Here is a 23,621-nt window from a genome sequence, read left to right as displayed (position 1 = left end):
CCTGTGTGAGTTTATATTCTTTAAACATTAAAATGCTATCTGGGAAAATATGACAACGCTTGCCCTAGGGCAGGTCTTTATCTGCTTCTCATAATTAATTATAAAATGCAAACTTTAGTCTGAGTTTTGCTGAGCAAAGCATTTGGCAAACAAAAGCAGGAGGTGGGAGGCGGGACTGCTGGTTGAGGGCTTTAAAAGAGTGAGTTCTGGGAACGACAGACCACCTTTTCAGCAGAGCACCACTCGCTAGCAGAACAAATCAGAGACCGCACGACCTGCTTGGGTAATTATTCTATTTCTGACTAGGAAATATTAAAACTACTGAAATCTTGAAATTTTTATTTAATTTGTAAATGTTTCTGTGGGCTGTACTATTTGCTTAAGAAACATAACTCCATTTGCTAAAATGTAAGTGTAGAAAGCTATTGTTTATGAAATAAATCATATATCGCACCATGCTTAATATTTGTCGATTTATAGAGCACATCAGGGCTTTTTTAAGGGTGTTTCACCTTGCTGGAGAAAGAGCAGAGATTGCAGCTAGAAGTAGCAAAGGTTACAGCTGTGCTGGGCTTCCAGCGAGAGGAGGAGAGGGGGGAGGGACTAGGGGGGAGGGAGCCAGGAACAGATCCTTTTACTCAGGTTTGTAAAATGTATTTTGAAGACAATGAACATTTATTTTCTGATATTTTATCCTTGGCTTTTACATGTATGTCTCTTTTTAACAGAATAACAAAATAACTCAGCTAATTTATTTAAGAAAAAAAACTTTTGCTAATCACTGCATCTTTTGTCTAGGGGCTCATTTTCAATGGCGAGAACATATATGTCCATACAACTGCACTAGTGCAAACATCCTCTTCCAGCCATGGCATCTCTATTTAAATTAAATTATAATATTACAATGGCCACACAATAGTGCACTGTTGCCCTCCAAATGTTATTGCAATATTTTAATTTAAACAGATGTATATGTCAAGAATTTACGGTTCGAAAGCTGGTCGTGTTGTGCTGCAGAAAACCTGAAGTTCATTTGCACTGTCAGAACCTAGCACTCTAAAGATGCACAGAGACCAATGCACACAGGTTTGCACTGTGGACCACTCAGCTTTGCACCATCTACATTAAACCTGATTTTAAAAGTTCTCCACCGGAGGAAAGCTGCAGATGCCTGAAGAATCCCAGAGACGCTTCAGTGTAAACACGATTAGCAAAGATTTGCTCAAGTGCGTCTCAGAGATTCTCCAGTCACCGCCAGATCTACTCCAGGTTTAGTCTTTAACAATCAAGTATAAAGTGGTAGGAGCAAGTATGCCATTTAGCAGGAGCAAATATGCCATGTAGCAGGAGCAAATATGCCATGTAGCAGGAGCAAGTATGCCATGTAGGAGCAAGAATGCCATGTAGCAAGAGCAAGTATGCCATGTAGCAGGACCAATAATGCCATGTAGCAGGACCAAGTATGCCATGCTCAGGTCATCATTCCCGGTTTTGTTCCAGTGCAATTAGTGTGCATTAGGCCCGCACCCGTTTTTGCATGATTGCACGCTTGCTTGTATTGAGTTAAGAAAACTTAAAAAATAAAAAAAGCCTACAGCTGTTTAAAGAAATGTTCTAGTTTTGTTTTAAGAGAAACACTTTTGTAAGTGCTAAATGCAGTTGTTCCAGTATCTGACAGATGGAGGAGGATATTTTAAATCTTATGATTTTGAAGAAGATCCATTTTTGAGGAAATGGACACAGGTCATCCTTTAACAAAGGGCAGCACTGGCAGGGTGATTGATGGTCGGCATTGATTTTGGCAAACCTCTCCCTCGGGCGCTTTGGGCCTCTGAATGTCCCCCAATATATAACCTTTGCTAAATTTCTTCTCAGCAAGAGCGGTAAAAGGTGCATTAAGGAGCCCAGGTTAAATCATTCATAAGTAGTTCATTACAGCAAGAGGTCTCCAGCATTTGGGCTGCCACAGGACTACATGCTTGGTAACAACTAGCAAGTAAGTGGTTCCTAGTGTTGGGGGCGAGTGGCATTACAATATCTCACTAGTGGATCGGGACAGAGGGTGAACCCCAATCGTCCAGCCCATGCTGCATGAATACCAGAAGGAGGCGTGCTCCAGAGCTGTCCACCTCAGAAGGCCAGGTCCTCCTGACACCTGCAGCCCAGCACTACTTTGCCACTACACACAGCACCATTCTGTTAGTACAAAGGTGGGAGAAGTAGGGAGGCTTCTGGCGTGGAGCCCAGAGGCCTTTTGGAAAGCCACAACGGCACATTTTACTTAGTCCAGAACATATAATGATGGATGTGTGTAAGTTTTAATGCACTTACTCAGTTGCAGTAGGTATTCTTTGATGGCAAACATTAAATTCTCATGGGAATATAATGGGATGTAAGGAGGTGGAATATTATACTGGATCAGTGGTTACAGTTTTAAATATTGCAATGGCATAGTGGGCACAGAGAAGGGAAATAGATGATGTTCAAGCAATTTCTCCCAGGTTCCATTCATTAGAAATCATTACTTTGACATTTGCAGAAGATTGTTTAGGTTCAAAAATGATAATGTTTGCAAATAATTTTATAGGTAAACTTTAGCTTATGAAAAGGGTAACAGATACAAAAGAAACTCTCAATTTTATCAGTTTTGCATGTGTTCAACGCAGAGGTGTTGCCAGGGGGTGGCTGAGGGGGCTATAGCCCCTGGTCTTTTGCGTGTAGCCCCGGATAGAAGCTCAGGGGCTACAACCAAAAGGCTAGCCAGCCCGAGTCCCAACAGTCCCGACATTAGCATAGCCCTGGATCTTTAGCAGACCTAGCAGCAGGTTCAACGTGCAATTGCCCTAATCAGTTGTTCAAATATTATACATTTTTGCAAGGGTTTAAAGAAACACACAGTAACGCTACTGCACAATTGGGTGTGCTTGTTCCCTTAAGGTGATCATCAGCATGCCAAGCTGTCAAACCTGTTTCAGTCACATTTTTCTAGCTGGTCTTCAACAGGTGAAATAAAAATGTCGATACATTTCTATCACACTCAGTCCCATGGCATTACAGCAGGATTATGAGTGGTGATATGGCAGTGTAAGTCCCTTTCTTAGAGTCCGTAGGACTACATGAGGTGTTTTGGCAGATTTACCATAAACATCAGTGGGGCCCAGTATTTGTACTTCCGAACCTCTGGAAAAACTAACAGTGTAAAAACACAACTCCTATGTGAGAGTAATAAAAAAAATAATAATACACTCCTAACTTTTTCATACATCCACAGCTTCTCCTACAAAGCTCTGCACACCAAAATGTGTTTAGTATTTCATTCAAACCTTCGCACACAACTGCATTCACTTAATTCAATTAAATAAAAAAATTAAAACAGGTACATGAATACAACACACTCATAAAAAATAAAACCGTAGAGTGGGGGCTAGTAGGTGAGGCAATGCTGTACTCACGCCCAGTTAACACACTTTTTCTGGGCTCTTAGAATTCACCCATTGTAGATACTGAGGCTTGAGGCACACAGCACGTAAACAGTTTTTCAAGTGAAACATCAGTGTCTCATCACAATTCTGAAGTACGGTTTCCCTCCTGCGAACACAATCCAACACCACAGACACTAGTGCGGTGCTCATGCACCCCCCTTCAAAGACATTGGTTACTTGATTGCCACGTTATACAATGTCCAGTTTAAAATGGCCAGCCCAGAAAAAGTGTGCCAATTGGGCATGAGTACAGCATTGCCTCACCTACCTTATCAAAGAGGTGGCGCGTGGGGGATCTTCTCACTCCAAGCCTCGGCACGCCCAACACACTTAGAATGACTTGTGCAAAACTGAACAGTGTTGGATGGGAGGTTTTGAATGCAGTGAGTGCCTAACGCTTTATGTCCCACAGCCTCTAAGGGTGAAGTCTGTGTTTCACACTTCAAGAAATGCACCTTTTCAGATCAACATGCCATGGTTTATGGCTCCAAAGTATATTCATCTCGAGGTGCAAGTGGAATTATTAATTTACTTTAAAACTATGAAATATTCATTACATATGCATTTCTAAACATTCATCTATTAAATACAAGTGTAAAATCTGCGCTGGTTGCATAAAGTACATGTCGGTTTTGGGAGTATGGAAATGTAGAGCAGCACTATAGATGGGGCACAATTAGCACATTGCTATGGATAGATAATGAATGCATGTTTGCTTTTATCTGCCAGGTGCTCCTGCCTTCTTATCACAATGTAAGTACAATTTACATACAAACATTTTGTTTCATGGATGCATTTACTATTTTAAGAAATACAAATATTTGTATTCTACACACACACAAAACTCTCTCTCACTGGGCTGGGGGGCATGGTAGGAAGAAGGGGGCACATGCCCTCCACAATATGGCAAATAGTACATGTACAAAAACAAGGTGGACGTTGATGAGAACCCTATATTCTCAGGGGGGAGGGGCGCATCCCCACGGGAAGGAGGGATTCACAGTCAAGCAATCCGACATCTCACCAAGGTGGTAAAGGCCTGAGAGGGGTAGGTGCTGTAGCAGGGGCAGGGAGGGAATAGATGCAGTAGCGAGGAGGTTAAGTGAAGTAGCAGGGGGGATGGGTGCAGTAACAGGGGCAGGGAGGGAATAGATGCAGTAGCGAGGGGGGATAGGTGCAGTAGCAGGGGGGATAGGTGCAGTAGCAGGGGCAGGGAGGGAATAGATGCAGTAGCGAGGGGGGATAGGTGCAGTAGCAGGGGCAGGGAGGGAATAGATGCAGTAGCGGGGGGATAGGTGCAGTAGCAGGGGCAGGGAGGGAATAGATGCAGTAGCAAGGGGGGATAGGTGCAGTAGCAGGGGCAGGGAGGGAATAGATGCAGTAGCAAGGAGCTTAGGTGAAGTAGCAGGGGGGATAGGTGCAGTAACAGGGGCAGGGAGGGAATAGATGCAGTAGCGAGAGGTGATAGGTGCAGTAGCAGGGGGGATAGGTGCAGTAGCAGGGGCAGGGAGGGAATAGATGCAGTAGCGAGGAACATAGGTGAAGTAGCAGGGGGGATAGGTGCAGTAGCAGGGGCAGGGAGAGAATAGATGCAGTAGCGGGGGGATAGGTGGAGTAGCAGGGGCAGGGAGGGAATAGATGCAGTAGCAGGGGGATAGGTGGAGTAGCAGGGGTGGGGTAGGTGCAGTAGCGGGAGGGGGGGATAGGTGCAGTAGCTGGGTAAAGCACCACCCCATAGGAAACCTGTGGCTTTTAACCCACCCAGCAGGCAATGGACACACTCACTAGATACCCACACCCACCCATACACAAACACACAATCTCATACCACCTCACATATCCTACCCAGGCCCACTCACTTCGGTGTGCCTGGATGGGGGAGTTGGCAATCTCTTACTCACCTCAGTCCATCTCTTATAGTGCTCAGAGTGCTTAGTGTGGATGTACAGACTATAAGAAAGTGTCTCAATGCCTGCTCAAGCTATAGCTTGCGTTGCTCTGGATTGCCTGTTCGAAGCTTTTATCCTGCACCCCTCTCTCTGCGGTGCAATACATTGCAAAGAGGACATTTAGTTATGCAGTGCCCACAATATAAATGAACTCCCTGACTCGCTCTTTTGCAAACACTGAAAATCCGTATGATACTGTATAATATTTATTAATAAAATCCAGGGAAATGAGAGCCGCTGTGACTTCACCTACCGAGATTTTAAAAACCGTAGTAATTCCTATCATAATTTGTGTCATTTCACATCATGGAGCGTCAATGATGCGTGTTAGAAATAATATGGTGTGCTGTGTGCTTCATGAAAAGGACCCCGCCAGGTGGTCCTGCATCACTGTTTTGCTGTAACCTCCATCTTGTAAATCACTATTGTGATGGGACCCTCTCCTCCACTTCCTTCATCCCCTAAGTGTTCCTCGGGGTATTCACCTCAGGCAGACAGGGGTCTAAAGTGGGGGTGCCCACCTCAGCATGCATCCCGCCTCTGCTGTCTGATAATGTTGAAATATCTGCATGCTGATAGGTTTTGGGGGCCAGAGCATGAATGCCTACAGACGTACGCTGGACTTGGCAGTTCTGAGGCAGGGAAGTTAAGGGTAACTACTTCTTTTGGTACCAAAGTGAGTGCAACAAGACCTGCCTTCCTGTGAGCTGTGCTGGAGACCCTGGGATTAAGAATAATGTGGTTGAGAGGGGGAGAAGAAGCTGTTGTGGGCGGCTTGCCTGTTACTTCCCTTTCATTGTTCTTTTCTTCTTCACTCTTTTTCCACACATAATTTATATGACCCCCATGAGTGTAGTTTCTGGTGGGTTCCACCACTTTTGGTTCCTTGAATTCTTCAATCCCCCCTCAGTCAACACAGAACCACAATGACAGAAACAGCAATTGGCCAATGATTACAACATTTACGATGGTTACCAATTCTACTCGGGGATATTAACGAGGATCCAACAGAAGGGTGAAGGAGATTGAGGCAGCAGTGGAGAAAATGCACGGGCGAATGTAGAGTCGCAACGGTCTGGTGAAAGAACTATCAAACTGTCCTAAAATGAGAGTATTATCCAAAAAAAACTTAAGATTCAAGGTGAAGGAAGCTTGGGAAATAGATTACCCAGCATCTGGAAAGCACAGCAGTGGGCATACCTATATTGAAAAAAGTGATTGGAAATTTACAAAGTTTCAACCAAGCTCAGCCTGAAATGAAGGGGCCCCATGTACAAGCACAACAATGGCAAAATTAGATGATTTAGAGAGCAAAGTGGAAATAATCCCGCCTCAGGGAGTCAAAACCCTAAAATGTGATGGCCCGGCTAAATATGTTCACTGAAGTCAGTTTAAGAACGATGCACTATGCACTTGAAACAGACAAGCAGGAGGCTACGTGTCTGAAGGAAATATTAGAATAGAAAAACAGGAATGATCCAGTGGCATATAACCCGCATCAGATCTCCTGCATGACCACAGAATTAACATCACTTATAACTTTTTAGGCGGATCCTAGGAGCTAAGGTGGATTGTACTGAGCAAAATATAACTAAGTGAAATATGAATACTTAGTGAGTATTAAAAGTATTACAGGGAATTCAAGATCATTTCCAAAACTCCATTTACCATAAACCACTGATTTGGGCCCCATTGCTGATCAATTCAGATATTTGCCTGATGCAGAAAAAGGCACGGAAACCCCTGCTCCAGTAGAAACCCCTGCTCCAGTGGGATTTCTGTGTGTGTAAGCAATCCAGGGGGGCAATCTTGGGAATCTCCTAAACTAAGCTTTGGCCATGGAGGAGGATGCGGTTGGGTACTCTCTGCCAGATTCTCCAGCACAATCATGAAGAGGCTGACAGCAGCACAGAGAAACTCAGCATAATATTGACAAAAAAGCGTGCAACCACTCCAGATAATAGTTAATGTAATTTTATTTCATACTTTTTATTTATTTGTATAGCGCTTTTGCCAAAGCGTTGAACAGAAGAACATATATTTTAAAAAACAGTACAATCAAAATGAGTAATACATTCCAAACATATGAACAGTCAAAAAGTATAATCAGTTATTTGCGAGAGCAAGTAAGAGATGTGTTTTTAGATTGGTTTGAAAGATACGCAGAGAAGAGTTTGAACAGACAGAGGTGGAGAGTTGGGGGCAAGCAAGGCGAAGGAGTGGAAAAGGGACGATGCGCTTGGCGGCTTGAGGACAGAAAGTAGGAGGTGGTTCTGAGAGCACAAGACACGGGTGGGGGAGCAGTGAGCGATTAGTGAGGAAAAATAGAGGGAGCAAGGCCATGGACACAATAGTGAACAATAGAAAGGAGACAAGACTCAAAGGGAAGGCAGGATTTAGAAAGCAAAGAGGAAGAAATAGAGTAACAAGGAGGGAGAGAGAAGAGAACATGAATGGATTAATTATATACAGAGCGAAGAAGGGTAAGACGAGAGGCAGGAAGAGCAAGAATAAGGGCAAAGCAATAGTCGATGCGAGAGAAGACCAGGCAGGAAAGAAGCAGCGTAGAGGCGCGAAAAGAAAGACAAGGACGGGTGCTGCAAACATTAAAAAGAGCACAGCGGCAAGAGCGAGCAGTGGAAGAAATACAGCTGGAAAAAGAAAGAGGGGCAAAGATGACACCTAGGCTGCAAGCTGAAAGGGGGAAAAAGAGAGGCAGGAGGGGGAAAAGAAAGAAAGGGAGGAGGAAGGGGAAATCAAAGTAGCAGGAAAGAAAAGGACCTCAGATTTTCAGGGGTAGAGGTGTTGAAAATGGGACGATATCTAGGGTTGAACCGCAGGCAAGCAGTTAGACACAGTAGAGTGGGATGTGTCCGAAAAAGAGGAGAAAGAGAAAATGATTTAGAGATGAAAAGAGAGCTGAGCATAGGAGATAAGCGTAGCGAGTGGGATTGTGTAAATGGAGAATGACGAGCAATGATAGACCCTTGATGGACCCCATAAAGAGGGGTATAGGGAGGAGAGGTTTGGCCCAGCGAGTAAGAACGATTAGAAATATATGAGTGAACCCACCTAAGAACAGACACAGAAAAAAACAATGGAGGAGTAGAAAGAAGAAGTAGATGGTTGACAGTGTCAAAAGCTACACAAAGGCCAAGAAGAATAGAAGAGAGGATTGTGTGTCGGGCATATGATGGCATAAGTGTCCTCTGTTGTAGTGATTGTCCTGCTAATACGTTTTCACTTTATTATGCAGCTTCTAGTTTTCCTGAAAAGAGTGGATCCCCCCCTCACATAATTGTGTCATTTGAAGTCATGAATGACAAGGTGCCACAGTTCTTCTCTGTGATTGGCTCATAGTATTTTCAGAGCATTGACAGATTTAGAAACTTTCACAGAATCCAAACCTGCAAAATGTTCGGGGCCAGGTGAGCACAAACTGCGCTAGCTGGTGTAAATCAGCACAAACATACAATTTACTAACAGAGTCAATGCTGACAGATAAAATAATTTACATTAATGATATAAAATGAAATGATTGATTGGTTGATTGGTTGATTGATTGTTTATTTGTATAGCGCCTATACACAATGTGTTTGAAAGCGCTTCAAGGAGGGAGGGAAACAAGGGAAAATACAATACATTCTTACAAGTCCTTGAAGCAAATCAGAATGTGAGAAATAACTATCATATCATAACTGATAGTACAAGTGCATGGAACAAATAATGGAGAGGTGAGGGGGGAAAAAAGAAACAATACAAGCAGTAGCATTACTATGCCTGACGGCAATTGTTGCATTGCAAAAATGACAGAAGGAGGGGGAAGAGGGGAGGAAGTGGGGGAGTGTAGGGAATGGGAGGGGAAAGGAGAAAAAACGGGTGACTATCTTAAGGGTCAATGAACAATCAAGGTAGTGCTAGGGGGAGGGGAGGAGAAAACACCAAGGAGGAGGGGGAAACAGACAAGCTCTTTATCAGAGGCCAAGGACCGTGATAAAAGTAAGTGCTTGTAAAATAGAAGGAAAAAAAGGGGGAGGAGGGAGGATGGAAGCATAAAGCAGGCGCTACACTTAATATGCCTAACAGCAATTGGGGTAGTGCCAGAGAAAAGACAGAGAGGGGAGGGAGGGGAAGGAAGGAAGGGTGGGGTGAGGGAGACAAGAGGAGGCAAAGGCAAGTATGAGAGAGCAGGAGGAAGAAAGGGGAAGGGAGAGGAAAAGAAGATGAGCCAGAGGGGGAATCAGAAGGATACAGGGGGGCACAAAGATGAACATGTGGCAGGGGGGACGAGCAACAATGGATGCAGGGGCAAAATGGGGGGACCACATGAAAGGACGCAAGAGGGAGTGGGGGGGCAAACACAGATGGACGTAAGGGCAAGGAGCCACCAAAACAATGAGGAATGGGCAGGAGGGCACAGATACAGGACTATATCTTGACTTCAAGTGGGTAGGGGGACACAGAGAGACAACACAGGGCATAGGAGATGGGGGTACAGAGAGAAACATGGGGATTCTGAGGAGGGTGGTGGGGATAGGGAGACAACACGGGGCATCATCGGAGGAGGGGGGACAAGAGCACAACACGGGACATGAGCGGGGGCTCTCCGCAGAACCGTCACCGAACAGGAAACGAACAGGAGCCTTAGAATCGAGCCTTGGAGGCGGGCCGTCATTCGCCTGCCGGCTCGCCCGATTGGTGCAAATGTAGGACAGCTGCACCTATCATAGGCAGGCAGTCAGGGCTGCAGGGAGGCACTTCGAGCCACGAGGAAGGGGTCGGCCATGTTGGAAAGGCCTTCGATAACACAGGGCTCATTGAGCAAATGCAAAAAATAAACAACACACGATGGAAAGCAGTGAGGGGCACAACGTAGCAGCAGGCTACATAATCCATCAAAGTCATTGGATGTTCCAGATGAAATATGGAGCTCAATTTCTCCCAGCATAGCGTTCAGTACATAAGCCACAATGGGCTTACCTTCCATAGAGAGTCAGGTAAAGGAATCACAAGGCCTCCTAGCCACACAATGTGAAGAGGAAGGGGTCCTCCAGGGTCGAAAAAAGGCAGAAGAAGAATGAATATTGAATGAATAAGAATGAATATACAGCATGAATATTGTTCCCGGTTCAAAGAGATCCACCAATCCAGTGTGCCCCATAGTACCCCAATTAATTACCAAAAATACACTTTTTGCACTGTTCAGTGAACAGCAGGGCAATGCTGCCTTTTGAAAAGATATGTTTCTAGAGGTAAGCAACGGAAGCAGAAATAGGACTACAATCATTTCAAGAAGAGATTTTTCAAAGTTGCAGCATGTGGTCTCAGCTGCCAGTGGTATTTATAGTGGAGCAAGAAGCTACTATGTGCCTGCTACTGTACATATTGCTTCATGTACACTGCATGTATGTGAGGTCTGGTCAACATACGTTTTAGTAATTTACTTTTTAATATTTTAAAGTAATGCTATTTGTGGTCAATATTTCACAACATAACCTTTTTGTTTTAATTTATTTTGGTTTTAGGTGCAGCGTCGCAAGTGTATTTGTAAGTTTACATTTATATATATTGTTCCATGTATGTTCCTTGATTTGTTAAAAAAATAAATCCAATGGACCCCTGAGCCTCATTGGATTTCTTTGCTTCTTATAAACATTCCTTTTTTTTGCAATTAGTATGTGATGTTTTGGCCAATCTGCTAGGAGTTGGAGTGGGCCTGCCATGTCACATTCAGTGCTTGTGCATTGAAGAGGTTTTGCTTCAATACCAAGTAAATGTGTGTGCAGTAAGAATAAAACCAAGACAAAGCACGCTGCACTATAACGCAACAGGCGTATTTGTAAAGTGCACTTCACCCGCATGGGGCCTCTTGGCGCTCATAAGGCATGTTTATTGTTACCCAACTTAATGGTACTCATTTTATTGACCTCGGAAGGATGAAGGGCTGAGGGGACCTGCCTGGATTTGATCCTGTGACCATGAGGTAAAACGCAGGCGCGTGTAGTGGATGCATTAGTTCTCTGAGGCACAATGTAGATTACCCCTGCTATCTGCGCAGGGAGTATTAATTCTATTAAAGACTAAGGAGGCGAGCATTATGCTTCATCTTCTTTTATTACTACTCCTCAGCAGTTGAACAACATATATAAAACCATGGAAAATACCCAACAAACTTTTCCATTTTCATTTTTTTTTTTTTTTTTTTTTTTAACTACAACCCCCATGAGTCTCTGTAGTCCGTGCTCATTCCACCAGTCCTGATCTCCTTCCTGTACTTAGGCTCCTCCTCTGCTTTTACTCGCTCTGATATTCACTCCTGTCCATTAACTGATCCTCGTCAACGGTGCGAAGAATCTTCAGAACTCTAACTCAACTGCCGGTGCGCTCCCGGCCTCCTGATGGTCTTTTCTACAATCCTGTCTTCAGTTATTCTTCTGCTCTTCCCCTATGAAGACACAATCATAAATCTTAGGGTGGTGCGTATGTACTGTACTCTCACATATAAATTTCTCAACATTTTATACAGTACATCAATCGGGCGGGAATTTAATGCTCGCCTCCTTAGTCTTTAATAGAATTAATACTCCCTGCGCAGATAGCAGGGGTAATCTACATTCTATGACAAGACAGGAGGCGAGCATTATGCTTGTTCAAAGCTTCCCCAAGACCGTACTAGCCAAACCCTCTGCTGGCTTAAAGTAAAACTCTTTAAATGTACGATCGCTCGCCCAATCCGCTGCTCTCATTATTTCACTCAAAGGCACTCCTGCTCTCGCGGCTGACGAAGCCATCGCCCCTCTCACTGAATGAGCTCCATACTCGTCCACATTCACTCCTGCTGCGCACATAATCTCTTTGACCCATCTGGCTATGGTGGCCGATGCCACAGCGTGATAAGGTTTCCTACGCGCTATTAACAACTGAGTAGTGCTAGCTGCTCTGTTCTCTGCTGTTCTGCTCTCGTACTCTTTAATGCATCGAGCTACGCACCATTTCGAGTTGTCCGGAAAATAAGGGTAATGGACTGCGAAGGTGCCTGTCTTAGTCCTCCTGACTATGGAGAACGTAACTCCCTCCGGTCCGAAGACTCGTCTATTAATCTCTAGCGCCTTAACGTCTGACACTCGTTTACATGAGATCAGACACAATAGCATAGCTAATTTACCTGATAGCTGTTTGAGAGAAAGGTATCTATCTGCTGGCCAGTCTGATAGTAATCGTAGCACTGTCGCCACGTCCCATGTAGTACTATACTTAGGCCCTGGTGGCGCTCTAAATCTCGCTCCTCTGATGAGCCTCACTACCGCTGGATGTTCCCCTGCCGGTACTCCCTCAATTGACATATGTCCCGCTGATATAGCCGACCTGTACACTCCTATCGTACGGAAAGCTTTCCCATTCTGCAATAGATGCACTAGGAAATTTAGGATCTCCACTACAGGTGCTGAAACGGGATGAACACTTCTGTTCTTGCACCAACTCGTCCATTTTGCCCAAGCTGCGTCGTAGCTCCTCCTAGTGGAAGGAGCCCAGGATTCAGCGATAAGCTGCGCAGCCTGCTCCGAAATTCCTGGCAGAGCCCAGCGTCTCCTGATATCCTGCACGCGACTAATGGGAGTGTCCCTCTCACTCTCAGAGGATGACACGACCCAGCTGGGTCCGTGAGCAGTCGCTCTCCTTCGGGAAGAACTCTGGGAACGTCTGCTGCTAGCTCCATTAACGTTGGGAACCACACTTGAGACTTCCACAAGGGTGCTACTAATACTAGTTCTGCCTTCTCCCTCCGACACTTCGCTAGAACTCTGCTCAGCATCGCGAAAGGGGGAAAGGCGTAATGCGGACCCCCTGTCCACTCTTGCAGAAATGCATCCGTCCCTAGAGCTCCCGGATCCAGCCTCCAGCTGTAATATAAGCTTGTCTGAGCGTTGAGCCGGGAGGCGAAAAGGTCCGTATGCAATGGACCCCACTTCCTGTCCAGCCTCCGAAACACTCCTGGGTCCAGTCTCCAATCGCTGGAATCTGTCAGGTAACGGGAGTTCCAATCCGCTACTACATTCAGTGAACCCGGCAGGTACTCTGCAGTCACTGACGTTTCTGACTGAAGGCAAAAGTGCCATAAGTCCTTCGCTAACTCCGCCAGCATCTTGGACCTCGTGCCACCTAAGTGGTTTATGTACCTTACTGCCGAGATGTTGTCCATCTTCAGCAGCACACAAGACTTCACTCTCCCTCTCGTGAAGGCCTTGATCGCGAACGATCCCGCTAGGAGTTCCAGACAGTTTATGTGAAGCTGGAGCTCCTCTTCGCTCCACTTGCCTCCGGTCTGTAGGCTCCCGCATCTGGCTCCCCAGCCCTGCCGGCTGGCGTCTGACTCTATGATCAGATCCGGCTTGTCTCCGAATATGGCACGCCCATTCCAGGCGTCCATATTCTTTAACCACCACTCTAGCTCTGTAATGGAGTCTTGATCTAGAGGTACCTGTTGGTGATACTTCAGACCCTGTTGAAGATGTTTTATCTTCAGCCTCTGCAGTGCTCGGTAGTGTAGAGGCCCAGGGAATATGGCCTGAATGGATGCTGCTAATAGCCCGACTATCCTCGCCAATGTCCTGAGGGATATTAGCCTTCTCTCTAGGCATACTCTGATCTCTCTCTTTATATCTCTCATCTTCCGCGCTGGTAGTTCTAGAGTCGCTTTCTTTGTGTCTAGCACAAACCCTAGGAAGTCTAATCTCTGCTCTGGTATGGTATCTGATTTCTCTATATTCACTAGGAATCCTAGCGATATCAGAAGGTCTTGTACCCATCTCGTTTGGTATAGCAGCACATCCCGATTTTCTGCTAACAGCAGAAGGTCGTCTAGATAGATGATCAGCCTGACGCCCTTCTCTCTGATCGCCGCTGCTACGGGTTTCATTAGCTTTGTAAATGCCCAAGGAGCCGAAGCCAGCCCGAACGGCATCGTCTTGAATTGCCAGAACTGTTTGTGCCAGCGGAAAGCTAGGTAAGGTCTGTACTCCTCGAGCACCGGAATCGTGAGATAGGCATCCTTCAGATCTAAACGCGTCAGCCAGTCTCCTTCCCTTAGGGAGTCTCTGAGCTGATGAACGCCCTCCATCTTGAAGTGGCGGTATACGATCCATCCGTTCAGCTCCTTGAGATTTATAACTGGACGCACCTTCTCTTTCCTGTGCACTAGGAACATATTGCTTACGAATTTGGGCTCCCTCGCGCATCTCTCTATCGCCTGTTTGAGCGCTAGCTGCGCGATCTCGCCGTCTAGCCATGCTTGCTCCGCTTGCGCTAGTCTCTGGCCCTGTGGCCTGTGCCTCTGAATTGGGGTTTCTATAAAATCTAGCTGCAGCCCTCTGACGGTCTGCAATATCCAGGAATCGCTTGAAATCATGCGCCAATTTTCTAAAAACATGCGCGTCCTCCCACCTACTGGAGGATACTGAATCGCTCTCACCTGGCGTAAATCCTTGGCCTCGGCCTGATCCCCTGGATCTGCGACCTCTCGGGAATCTTCCTCTGGACGGGAAGAATGTATCCTGGCCCTTGTTCTCCCAGTATTGTGCTCTGGGATTATGGGGTCTTCTTCCTCCTTGACTGCGACCGGCTGCGCGACCCCGACCGCGGCCGGTCCCTCCAAAAACTCTACTCGGAAAGATTTTGCGGATCGATGCTTGGGCTTTCTCCAGGGAGGCATATGTTCCGACGAATCGGCCCATCTCCTTCCCGAAGGTCTCTCCGAATAGAAGGCCTTGAGCCCCTTCTCCCGCTTCATACGATGATAGATCGCTGAGCTTCGAATCAATCTTGAGTAGTAGCCCCTTTCTCCTCTCTGAGGCTATGGCGCGATTCGCATTTCCGAGCAGACAGACCGCTCTCTGCGCCCATCCGGCGAGAGCCTCCGGGTCCACTGCTTCACCAGTGTCCTTGGACCTCTCTGCGAGGTCCATTATCTTTGCCAGTGGCCCTGACAGGTCTAGGATCTTCTCCTGGCAGCTTCTCCAGGACCTATCGATACCTTTGCGGGGGTCCTTATTCGTCTTTGACACGAAGGTCAGCATTTTCGGGTCGAGTTCGGGGGCCTCTGCTACTTTGCCCGGGAGATCCGGTCGCGGACACTCTGCACGCAGCCGTTGTCTCACTTCCTTGTCTAATGGCTTGCGCAGCCTAGCCGTCATGTACTGAGCTACTCGGGGGGATGGCTGCCACTCGGTGGACCTTGGATTCCTGATGCTGTCCGGGTCAAACATATCTTCTTGGCCATCAGTCAAGTGTTTCTCTTTCCGAGCTCTCTTGCCCCCACTGGGCTGGGCCCAGTCTCCCTCGGTCTCCTCGTCTCCTTGTGAGGTCTGATCCTCCCCCTGCTCATCCTCCGAGCCTGGGTCATCTCCAGTATTGTCCTCCCCTGGAGAGGGGGTCATGAGGTCTGGCACCGCCTGTCGTCGTAGATAAGCTTCCTTCAGCTTTGCGAACGCATCAGGCACCTCTGGGGCCTCCTCTTCTGCCCCGTCCCAAGAGCCCCGGGGGTCGGCAGAGGCTTTCCTCTTAAGGGCTAACTTACTCCCCTTGTGTCCCTCTATCAAGGGATCTGTGGGCGTGCGCTTGCGGTCTGTGGTGCTGTCCTCAGGCTGTGAAAGCATAGCTTCCAGCGTCTCTAGCCTTTCTTGAAGGGGCCTAACGCCCTCCGCCACTGCATCAATGAGGGAGCTCCCTAGCACTTTTTTGAAGCTGGCAGCGAGGTCATGTGACTGCTCCTCCTCGCTCCACTCAAATTCTGACATTTTTAAAACAGTGCTGTGTGCCAAATTACCTGGATCAGGTGTCTTAGCACGCCCACTGCTCCCTCCTGATGGTATAGAGACAGTAGGGTCACCTACTTGTATTCTCTTATGTTTTTTTTTTTTTTTTTTCTTTTTCAGTGGCCGCACCTTGCTTGTCCACAGCTCAGTGGCTCTTGAGAGGTATTCTCTCCTCAGTAGCGCCGGTCCTCTGCTAGGAGCAGTATCGTTATTTTTTTTTTTTTTACACGTGAGCTGCCGTGTGATGTCTTTCTTAGGCATGGAGCTCCCGAGCGATCTGATCGCTACGGCCTGGCGCTTCCCTTGTTTAGGGGAATCCTGTCCGAACTAGCGGCGTCTTAAATGTCGTGTGGTCGCGGAGTTTGAAGCCGTCGCAGAATGTACTGCGCGGCACGTCTTTGGTAGGCTCCTCCCACCCGCGGGTGGGGGCTGCTCTGAGAGCGTCGCTCTTCGCGCTCCTCACGCGGTAGTTCCGCCCACCAGCGGGTGGGGGCTACCTCTGCGAGAGCCGTCTGGCGGCCTCGTACAATTCGCTAGCGCCGCGAGTGTCCCGCGGCCTCAGCCGCGTAGTTCGCGAGGCCTGACTGAGCCCCTGCGGTGCCGGGTACTCGACACGGGGCCGTCCGCCTCGCGAACCGGCTTCTGTCGTCTAAAGTGAATCCCTGAATCGGCTGCCCGCGTGTACGCGAGCTCCCCTCGAAGTAAACTCGCCTATGCGTGCTATCAGTAAACTACTATTTTATACACATTTTTTTTTTTTTTCTTTTTCTACATAAACTACAATCTCCTATACACTCCAGCCGTGTCTCAACTTATTTGCCGATAATCACCCACTCTCACACAGGCATTTTACCCCAGTCGTACAGAGAGTGGAGAAAAGGTACTTATCTGCTTGAAGAGCAGTAAAAGAAGAGGAGGAGCCTAAGTACAGGAAGGAGATCAGGACTGGTGGAATGAGCACGGACTACAGAGACTCATGGGGGTTGTAGTTAAAAAAAAAAAAAAAAAAAAAAAAGAAAATGGAAAAGTTTGTTGGGTATTTTCCATGGTTTTATATATGTTGTTGAACTGCTGAGGAGTAGTAATAAAAGAAGATGAAGCATAATGCTCGCCTCCTGTCTTGTCATAGAATCTCATCTCATATGTAGGCCTAACAAGAAATGGAGTGAGCTCATTTCTGTCCCAACTCGTTTATACCACCAGAAGCCTCTTCAAGAATTTTGAAATGAGGTAGCACCCATAGAAAGGGATTCAAATACTTTGGAAAACACCTGAGCCTGAGGCGCTAGGGTCGGTGGTTGTCCATATGTTCTTCATAAAGGCCCTTATAGAGAGAACGATAGAGAAATCCAAAGCTCTGAAAGGGGTCCAATCCCAAGGCAAGGATGGACAGAATCACAGAAATGTGAAAGTGGAGCAAGGGCAGCACAACATAAGTTTGCTCACATGTTTTTATTCACCGTGGTACAAAACATTATGCACTTAAAGACCTGGCCAGATCTGGAGCTTACCCTGCAGATCCCACCTTCCACATTAGCCACTATTCTCTGAGGCGTATATTACTCAAGCAGCACGAATTGCCCAACATGGATGTGTTCATGTCTTTGCACCATTGTAAACTAAATAGGGCAATCAAAACTTTTTGGGGCTAGCACATCTATTTTGACCAAAGGAAAGGTGCGCCCCAATCCACAAAGGGCAATTGAATGTGTGCATCTCTGGTGTGCACATTCAGATGCCATTGCTCATTCCCTTTGCACTTTTGTGCAAATAGGACAGTGTTTCTGCACATGTCAATGCATATATCAAGCTCAGCAATGCAGTCCACTTTGAAATGCAGCAAAAACCAAAGGCGCCGGTTGCACCTGTTTGGACTAGCCACACAGGCAGGCCCAATATAGGAGATGCTCCTTTCTGAACCTTTCATGCATTTTCTTCGAAGTGTTAGAGCAGCGGTCTGATCTGCTATTCTTTCACCTACGTTTTCATCTTTTGAAACGGAATGCATCTGCCTCAAGGCCAGCAAAACAGAAATTCTCCCTATTGTGTCCCCTGCACCATACTTCTTCCATGGCATTCCTCCATGCAGACCCCTCCCCCCCAAATCCCCTCCACTGTAGGCCAGGAATCTCAGAGTCACCTTCAACTCCTCCCTTTCCTTCATCCCTCATATTTAGGACATTGTCAAGAAGTCCTACTTTCAACTCTTCTCAAAGGGCCTCTACCCTTCCTCACCTTCCCTCAGAGACTCAATGTCACCCGTGCTCTGGTTCTCTCCAGGCTAGACTACTGCAATAGCCCCCTCCTTAATATTCCTTCCTCCACGCTGCAACCCCTGAGCTGGTGGGAGATCACTTTCCTTGACTGGCTCCCTCCTGTGGAACAGCCTCCCTCTCCCTCTGCATCTTGAGCAAAACCTCCTTAAGTTCTGAAAAAGCCTGAAGACCTTTTTCTTTACCTCCTGCTTCTCTGCTAATATTACAGCTGTGTGACTGATGTGCAGGGCCCTTATGTGTCCTCAGGGCCTTGACCCCCCACATCTCTTATCCCAGCCACTGTCTTTCTACTGCACTTACTTGGCTCACACACGAATCGGTGGTTGCACTTACTTTCTCCTCCTCTTAGCACTTACCCGGAGCACTTATCCATGAGCTTCAAAGCACCTTATCCCTTTCCCCTCCCCACTTTGCACCTGCACATTATGGACACTTACAAGCATAGTAGGTTTGTCTCCCCTTCCCTTACTCTCATTATTTTGTACTACATTGTCTTACCCTGTCCCCATCCTGTCTGCCCTGTGGGCGCTTTGAAACAGTTTTGCTAACTGCATAAGCGCCTAATAAGTGACCAATGGATAAATAAATAAAATAAAGAAATGCATTTCTCTTTCTTACCACCTTTGACAGTGACAGGAAAGGCTCCCGACACTAACGTATGCAAGGTGGCTGACCAGCACATGTTTGTGCTACTGTTCAGCCCGTCCCAACCCCTGTGGAAATGTGCAGGTCATTTTTGAGAATTTCATCAATGGGCCCAAATGAAAAACGAAAATCCTCTGCACTTTTCAATCACACCCATTTAGTTCTCAGAATTGCATCTCAGAGACATCACCAAAAGGTATATTCCACATTTTGTTTGACTATCAAGCTGGTTGAATTACATTGTGCTGCATTATTAACCACCTTTTTAAATGTATTTTAAAATATAGGTGATCAGTTGCGGTTTGGTGTAAAGAAATTAGTGCGAGACAGTAATTGAGGGAGGTGTGTGGGACTCCCATTTTTCAGTAAAAAATAAATCAATAAAAATAATGTGAATTGACTAGTTAGAAGCTTCAAAGATCCCTTCACAGTGGTGAACATCTAAAAAACATTGTCTGCCACCGCCCCCCGAGCCATGTTTTTTCTCCAGTGCACCCTAAAATCTAAAATGCTTAGTTCAATCTTCTAATTATTAATTTCTTCTAATAGCTCCATGTCCAAAAATTAGGTGTGCAGGCCATACCCGAAACAAATAGACACCTAAGTAATGGATCACTGGGGTCCATGCAGTGAAAAACCATCTGGTTTTTCACACTGGTATGTGGGATGGTGCGGCATCCCCCATTCTGTTACCTCCCACATCTGCTCTAAATGTGCCCTACCTTTCTTGTCTGCACACCCAACACTGGGGTGGTCCCGCCATTGGTCTCTGATAGCCCTCCTGAAACCTCTCTTTCCCTAGTTGCATTTGATGTCCACATCCTCTTCCACTGGGCGCTTCTCCATGACCCTCTAAACCTGTGGTGTACGTCTCCTCGCCTGGCGAAGCCTCCTCCCATCGTTGGCGGTCTGTGCTGTGCCTGCAGCTTACTGGCACTTTCCCCACTGGTAGAGACTGCTCCTTCCATTGTGTATTTTGATAATTTCTTCTGCACTAGCCTGGCTTCCTCTTATTTTCTCTCCTCACACTTCTTTCTTGCGTTCTCTTGCATTAGTCTGAATAGTGCACTATAGCTGAATTTCTGACCAGGATTTGGCCCCCATCCCCACTAGTTTCTTGAGCTGCTTTTGTACCTGGTCAGGCAACCCCTGACACAATATATGATAAAATAACCCCACAGTTTTATCCCACGGTTTCCATGTCTTCAAATGCCATTTCTCTTGAATAGATTGAATATATTGAAGTGAATCCTCGTCCTCCCTCATCTTTCATGCCATAATTGTGCCGATGTCTGATGTGTCTGGGTATTGCACCCTTAGAGCATGCCATACAGTCGTTTGGCAATTATTGAAAGGCGCACTATTGTGTGCCGTGTTTTGTACTGTCACTCCAGGGTATCCAGCTCTTTTCCATACATCATCTGCTACTTCCGCGAGAATTGTAAAAAGTAAACTCTTCATGTCCCCTAACCACCAATTTTGTTCCTGCCGCCAGTCTCTCTAGTTCATAAATCCATTTCCCAGCCCCAGCAGTCAACAAAGGTAACTTGCATCTCAAATTGTCTTTTTCCATCTTCTGCCATGGTATGTATTGAGGTCTCCCTCCTCCCTCCTCTAACAGTGGACACTGTGTCTGTCCTATCCCTCTGCTTTGTTTCCCCATGGGCTTGGTGGTGGGGAAAGCCCTTGTCATTTCTCCTTTCCTCCACCTCGACAGGGCCCTAAGCTTCTGCGCATGTGGGTTAATATTGCCTGCGCTGCGCGATATACCCTTAGGACGTGGCAGCCATTCTCCCACAACTTCCCTTTGTCTGTCCATGTCTCTATTGTCTCCCCACACTTTGGGCATCATTACACGGATGGCGGTGAACCATGGCACTATTAGCGCCATGGCTCATGCCGGTAAAATACCGGCACCGCCTTGGTGGAAAGGGGAATAACTGCCCTATTCCAAGGTTGGCGGGACGGTAATTCCCCCTTCCACCATTGCCCTTCCCCATTCCCATTTCTGCCCCATAGGGCTCTATGGGAATAGGGAAGGTGCTAATTACGGTACCGCAAATTGCGGTACCGTAATTAGCTCCCTGGTCGTCCCTTTGCGGGTTGGTTTTTACCGCCTGCAAAAAGCAGGTGTTAAATTCCCCAACCCGCAAATGGGCCTCGTAGTAAGGCGGTACGGATTTACCGGTACCAGTAAAATACTGGTACCGGTAAACCCTTACCGCCATCCATGTAATGAGGCCCTTAGTCTCTGTCTGGGTTTACATCTCTGGAGCGATGAGAGGCTCTCTCCTCTACGTCATCCTCACTCCCCAATGAATCGTTGTATGACCCAGTGGTCCCGTTGGCACTGTCACTGTCCTCTTCAACTCTAAGCCTCCTCAATACTACATCTCCCTGCTGCTTTCCTCCTGCTTAGCTGATATTTCTGCATTCCCCTCTCATTGAGTACTCAGCCTCCTTTCTATCCACCCATGCAGTAGCCCTGCTATTTATCCCGCTTCTGTCTGGTTCACTCCTCCATTGTGTCTCCTTGTCCTCGCCATCACTAAAATGTGCCAAATCCAACTTGATTTCTGTCACCCTTAAACAGCGTCCCTCGTCTTCACTGCCCCACCGCTCCCTGAGGAGTCCAAGTTTCAACTTACCTTTGTTCTTATTAATTTGCGCTTGCCTCTCCTGCTCTTCTTCTGCCTTCTTTTGGCTATATCCTCAATTTTTACTTCATATATTTATACCATCCACCTAGGGACCCGAGGCTTATGGGCACAAGCTCTCTCTGTCTCCTCTTTTCCCTTTCCTCTCTCTCTTGTGCATCTGCTCTTCCTTTCTCTCTATGTGCCCTTTTTCTCTCTTCCCTTTCTTCTCGCTCCCATCTTTGTACTTCTTCTGCGTCCTTGTTACCCGTGACTTCTCTGCTCAAGCACATTAAATCTCCTGCTCTCTTCCCATCCAGTTTAAGCAATATCTGTCCACCTACCCATTCATTCAGGACTATTGCCTCTTGCCCCTCATTAACTCCCTCTTACTCCAGGTCATTCTTCGTAAACCTTGCCTGGATCTCGCTAAGCTCCTTGCCTTCTCTCCCAGCATTCTGCACTTACTTGGTAACCTGTCCTGCCTTGCTTTGCCCCTTATCCTTACTATACTCTGGCGGTGCATCCCGCTGTTGCTTTTAATTCCCCCGTAGGGTATAATCCATGACTTTTCGCTGCTGTTCCTTCACCCACCATTTGAGGAGGAGGATGGGGAGCCAAGGGTAAATCACCTCCCACCTCTCGCTGGCTCAGCATCCATTGTCACCTCGCCACGTCCTCTTCCTCGTCCTGAAACATTTTCCACAACTCCATTATGGCCATTCCCTTGCTTAACCTTTTCCCCTTGTAAGATGTATGTAAGTAAGTGTGTAATTGTTGCTGCACACATTTGGAAAAGCTCTCCTTAGGCCATTGCTTTGCCAATTTGCCTTCTATACCCCAAGTCCATTATGTGCTATACTTACAGATTTTGTCCTTTTATTGTGGGAGGGACTTGCACATATGCTGTGGGGGTGTTACCTGGATACATTTGTCAATACTTACTTGACCGCAAATCGGGATGTCGTCACCTCCACTTACTGGAGTACTTTTATTCAGTTTTTCACCTCAATACCACTTAACCGGTACCACTCATGACCATTAAATCACCACTTTAACCTCAGCCTCTCTGGCTTAAACCCATTACCATGGGTGTGCTCCACGCACGCCCATCTGCAGCCCTGCGCCCCAAAGTCTCACCTAACAACCCTGCTCATGTGCTTTCCATGCATGGCCCCAAAGGTGCGGCCACTGTTTCGAACCTCAATTGTAGTTTTTATCCACCTAAAGCTGCGCACCTCCAGTGTACCTGAAGTCCTACACAAAAACCTTGTTGGTGACATCACCTCTACAAAGAAGAAGAAATCATCATCCCCCGCCCCTTTGAATCTGTCTGCCTATACAGTCCCCCGAGCACAATGCTAAACCTGAAAGAACATAAATAACATATACAAGGCCACTTCCCTGCCTAACCAACAGGGAATACCAATAATTCATGTGATCCTGTACCTATAGCGTCACATTATAGATAAAACATCTCTGCGAGACTTAACCAGGAGAGCACCTTCCGTGACACAAGCTAGCTTCCTCTACTAACCCCTATACACAGGAATACCATCATCCATGACGCAAGCTACAACGCTCAACCCACAAGCAATATGATATTTACATGTATTTTGTCATACGTACCCTGAAGTCAATCGTCTAAGCTGACTGCCAAAACCGATTGACCCAAGACTGAATGTTCCCTAACTAAGAACAAAAATTCAACAACAACACTCCCTGCTAGACCAAAACCCCAACACAACCATGAAGTGAATCCTTTGAAAACCCTCTCCTTTTGCCACATAGCAAAAGTCTATACTTAGATTCTGTGATCCGC

General features: G+C 46.7%; 1 protein-coding gene across 1 annotated transcript in view; it reads left to right on the top strand.

Annotated features, from left to right (window-relative positions):
- The first annotated feature begins 222 nt into the window (after positions 1–222).
- LOC138527267 (galectin-1-like) overlaps positions 223–23,621 on the top strand; it is a 101,126-nt gene continuing 77,727 nt past the window's right edge. Inside the window, exons 1-3 of the mRNA XM_069638362.1 lie at positions 223–283; positions 4,212–4,235; positions 10,957–10,978. Coding sequence (XP_069494463.1) covers positions 4,234–4,235; positions 10,957–10,978 — 24 coding nt within the window. The 5' untranslated portion in view covers positions 223–283; positions 4,212–4,233. The remainder of the gene's footprint in view (positions 284–4,211; positions 4,236–10,956; positions 10,979–23,621) is intronic.

The sequence above is a fragment of the Ambystoma mexicanum genome, chromosome 14 (genome assembly GCF_040938575.1).
Source record: "Ambystoma mexicanum isolate Mex_15411 chromosome 14, UKY_AmexF1_1, whole genome shotgun sequence".
Taxonomy (NCBI): Eukaryota; Metazoa; Chordata; class Amphibia; order Caudata; family Ambystomatidae; genus Ambystoma; species Ambystoma mexicanum.
Note: the sequence above shows the minus strand (reverse complement) of the source record. Positions and strands in the feature narration are given on the sequence as shown.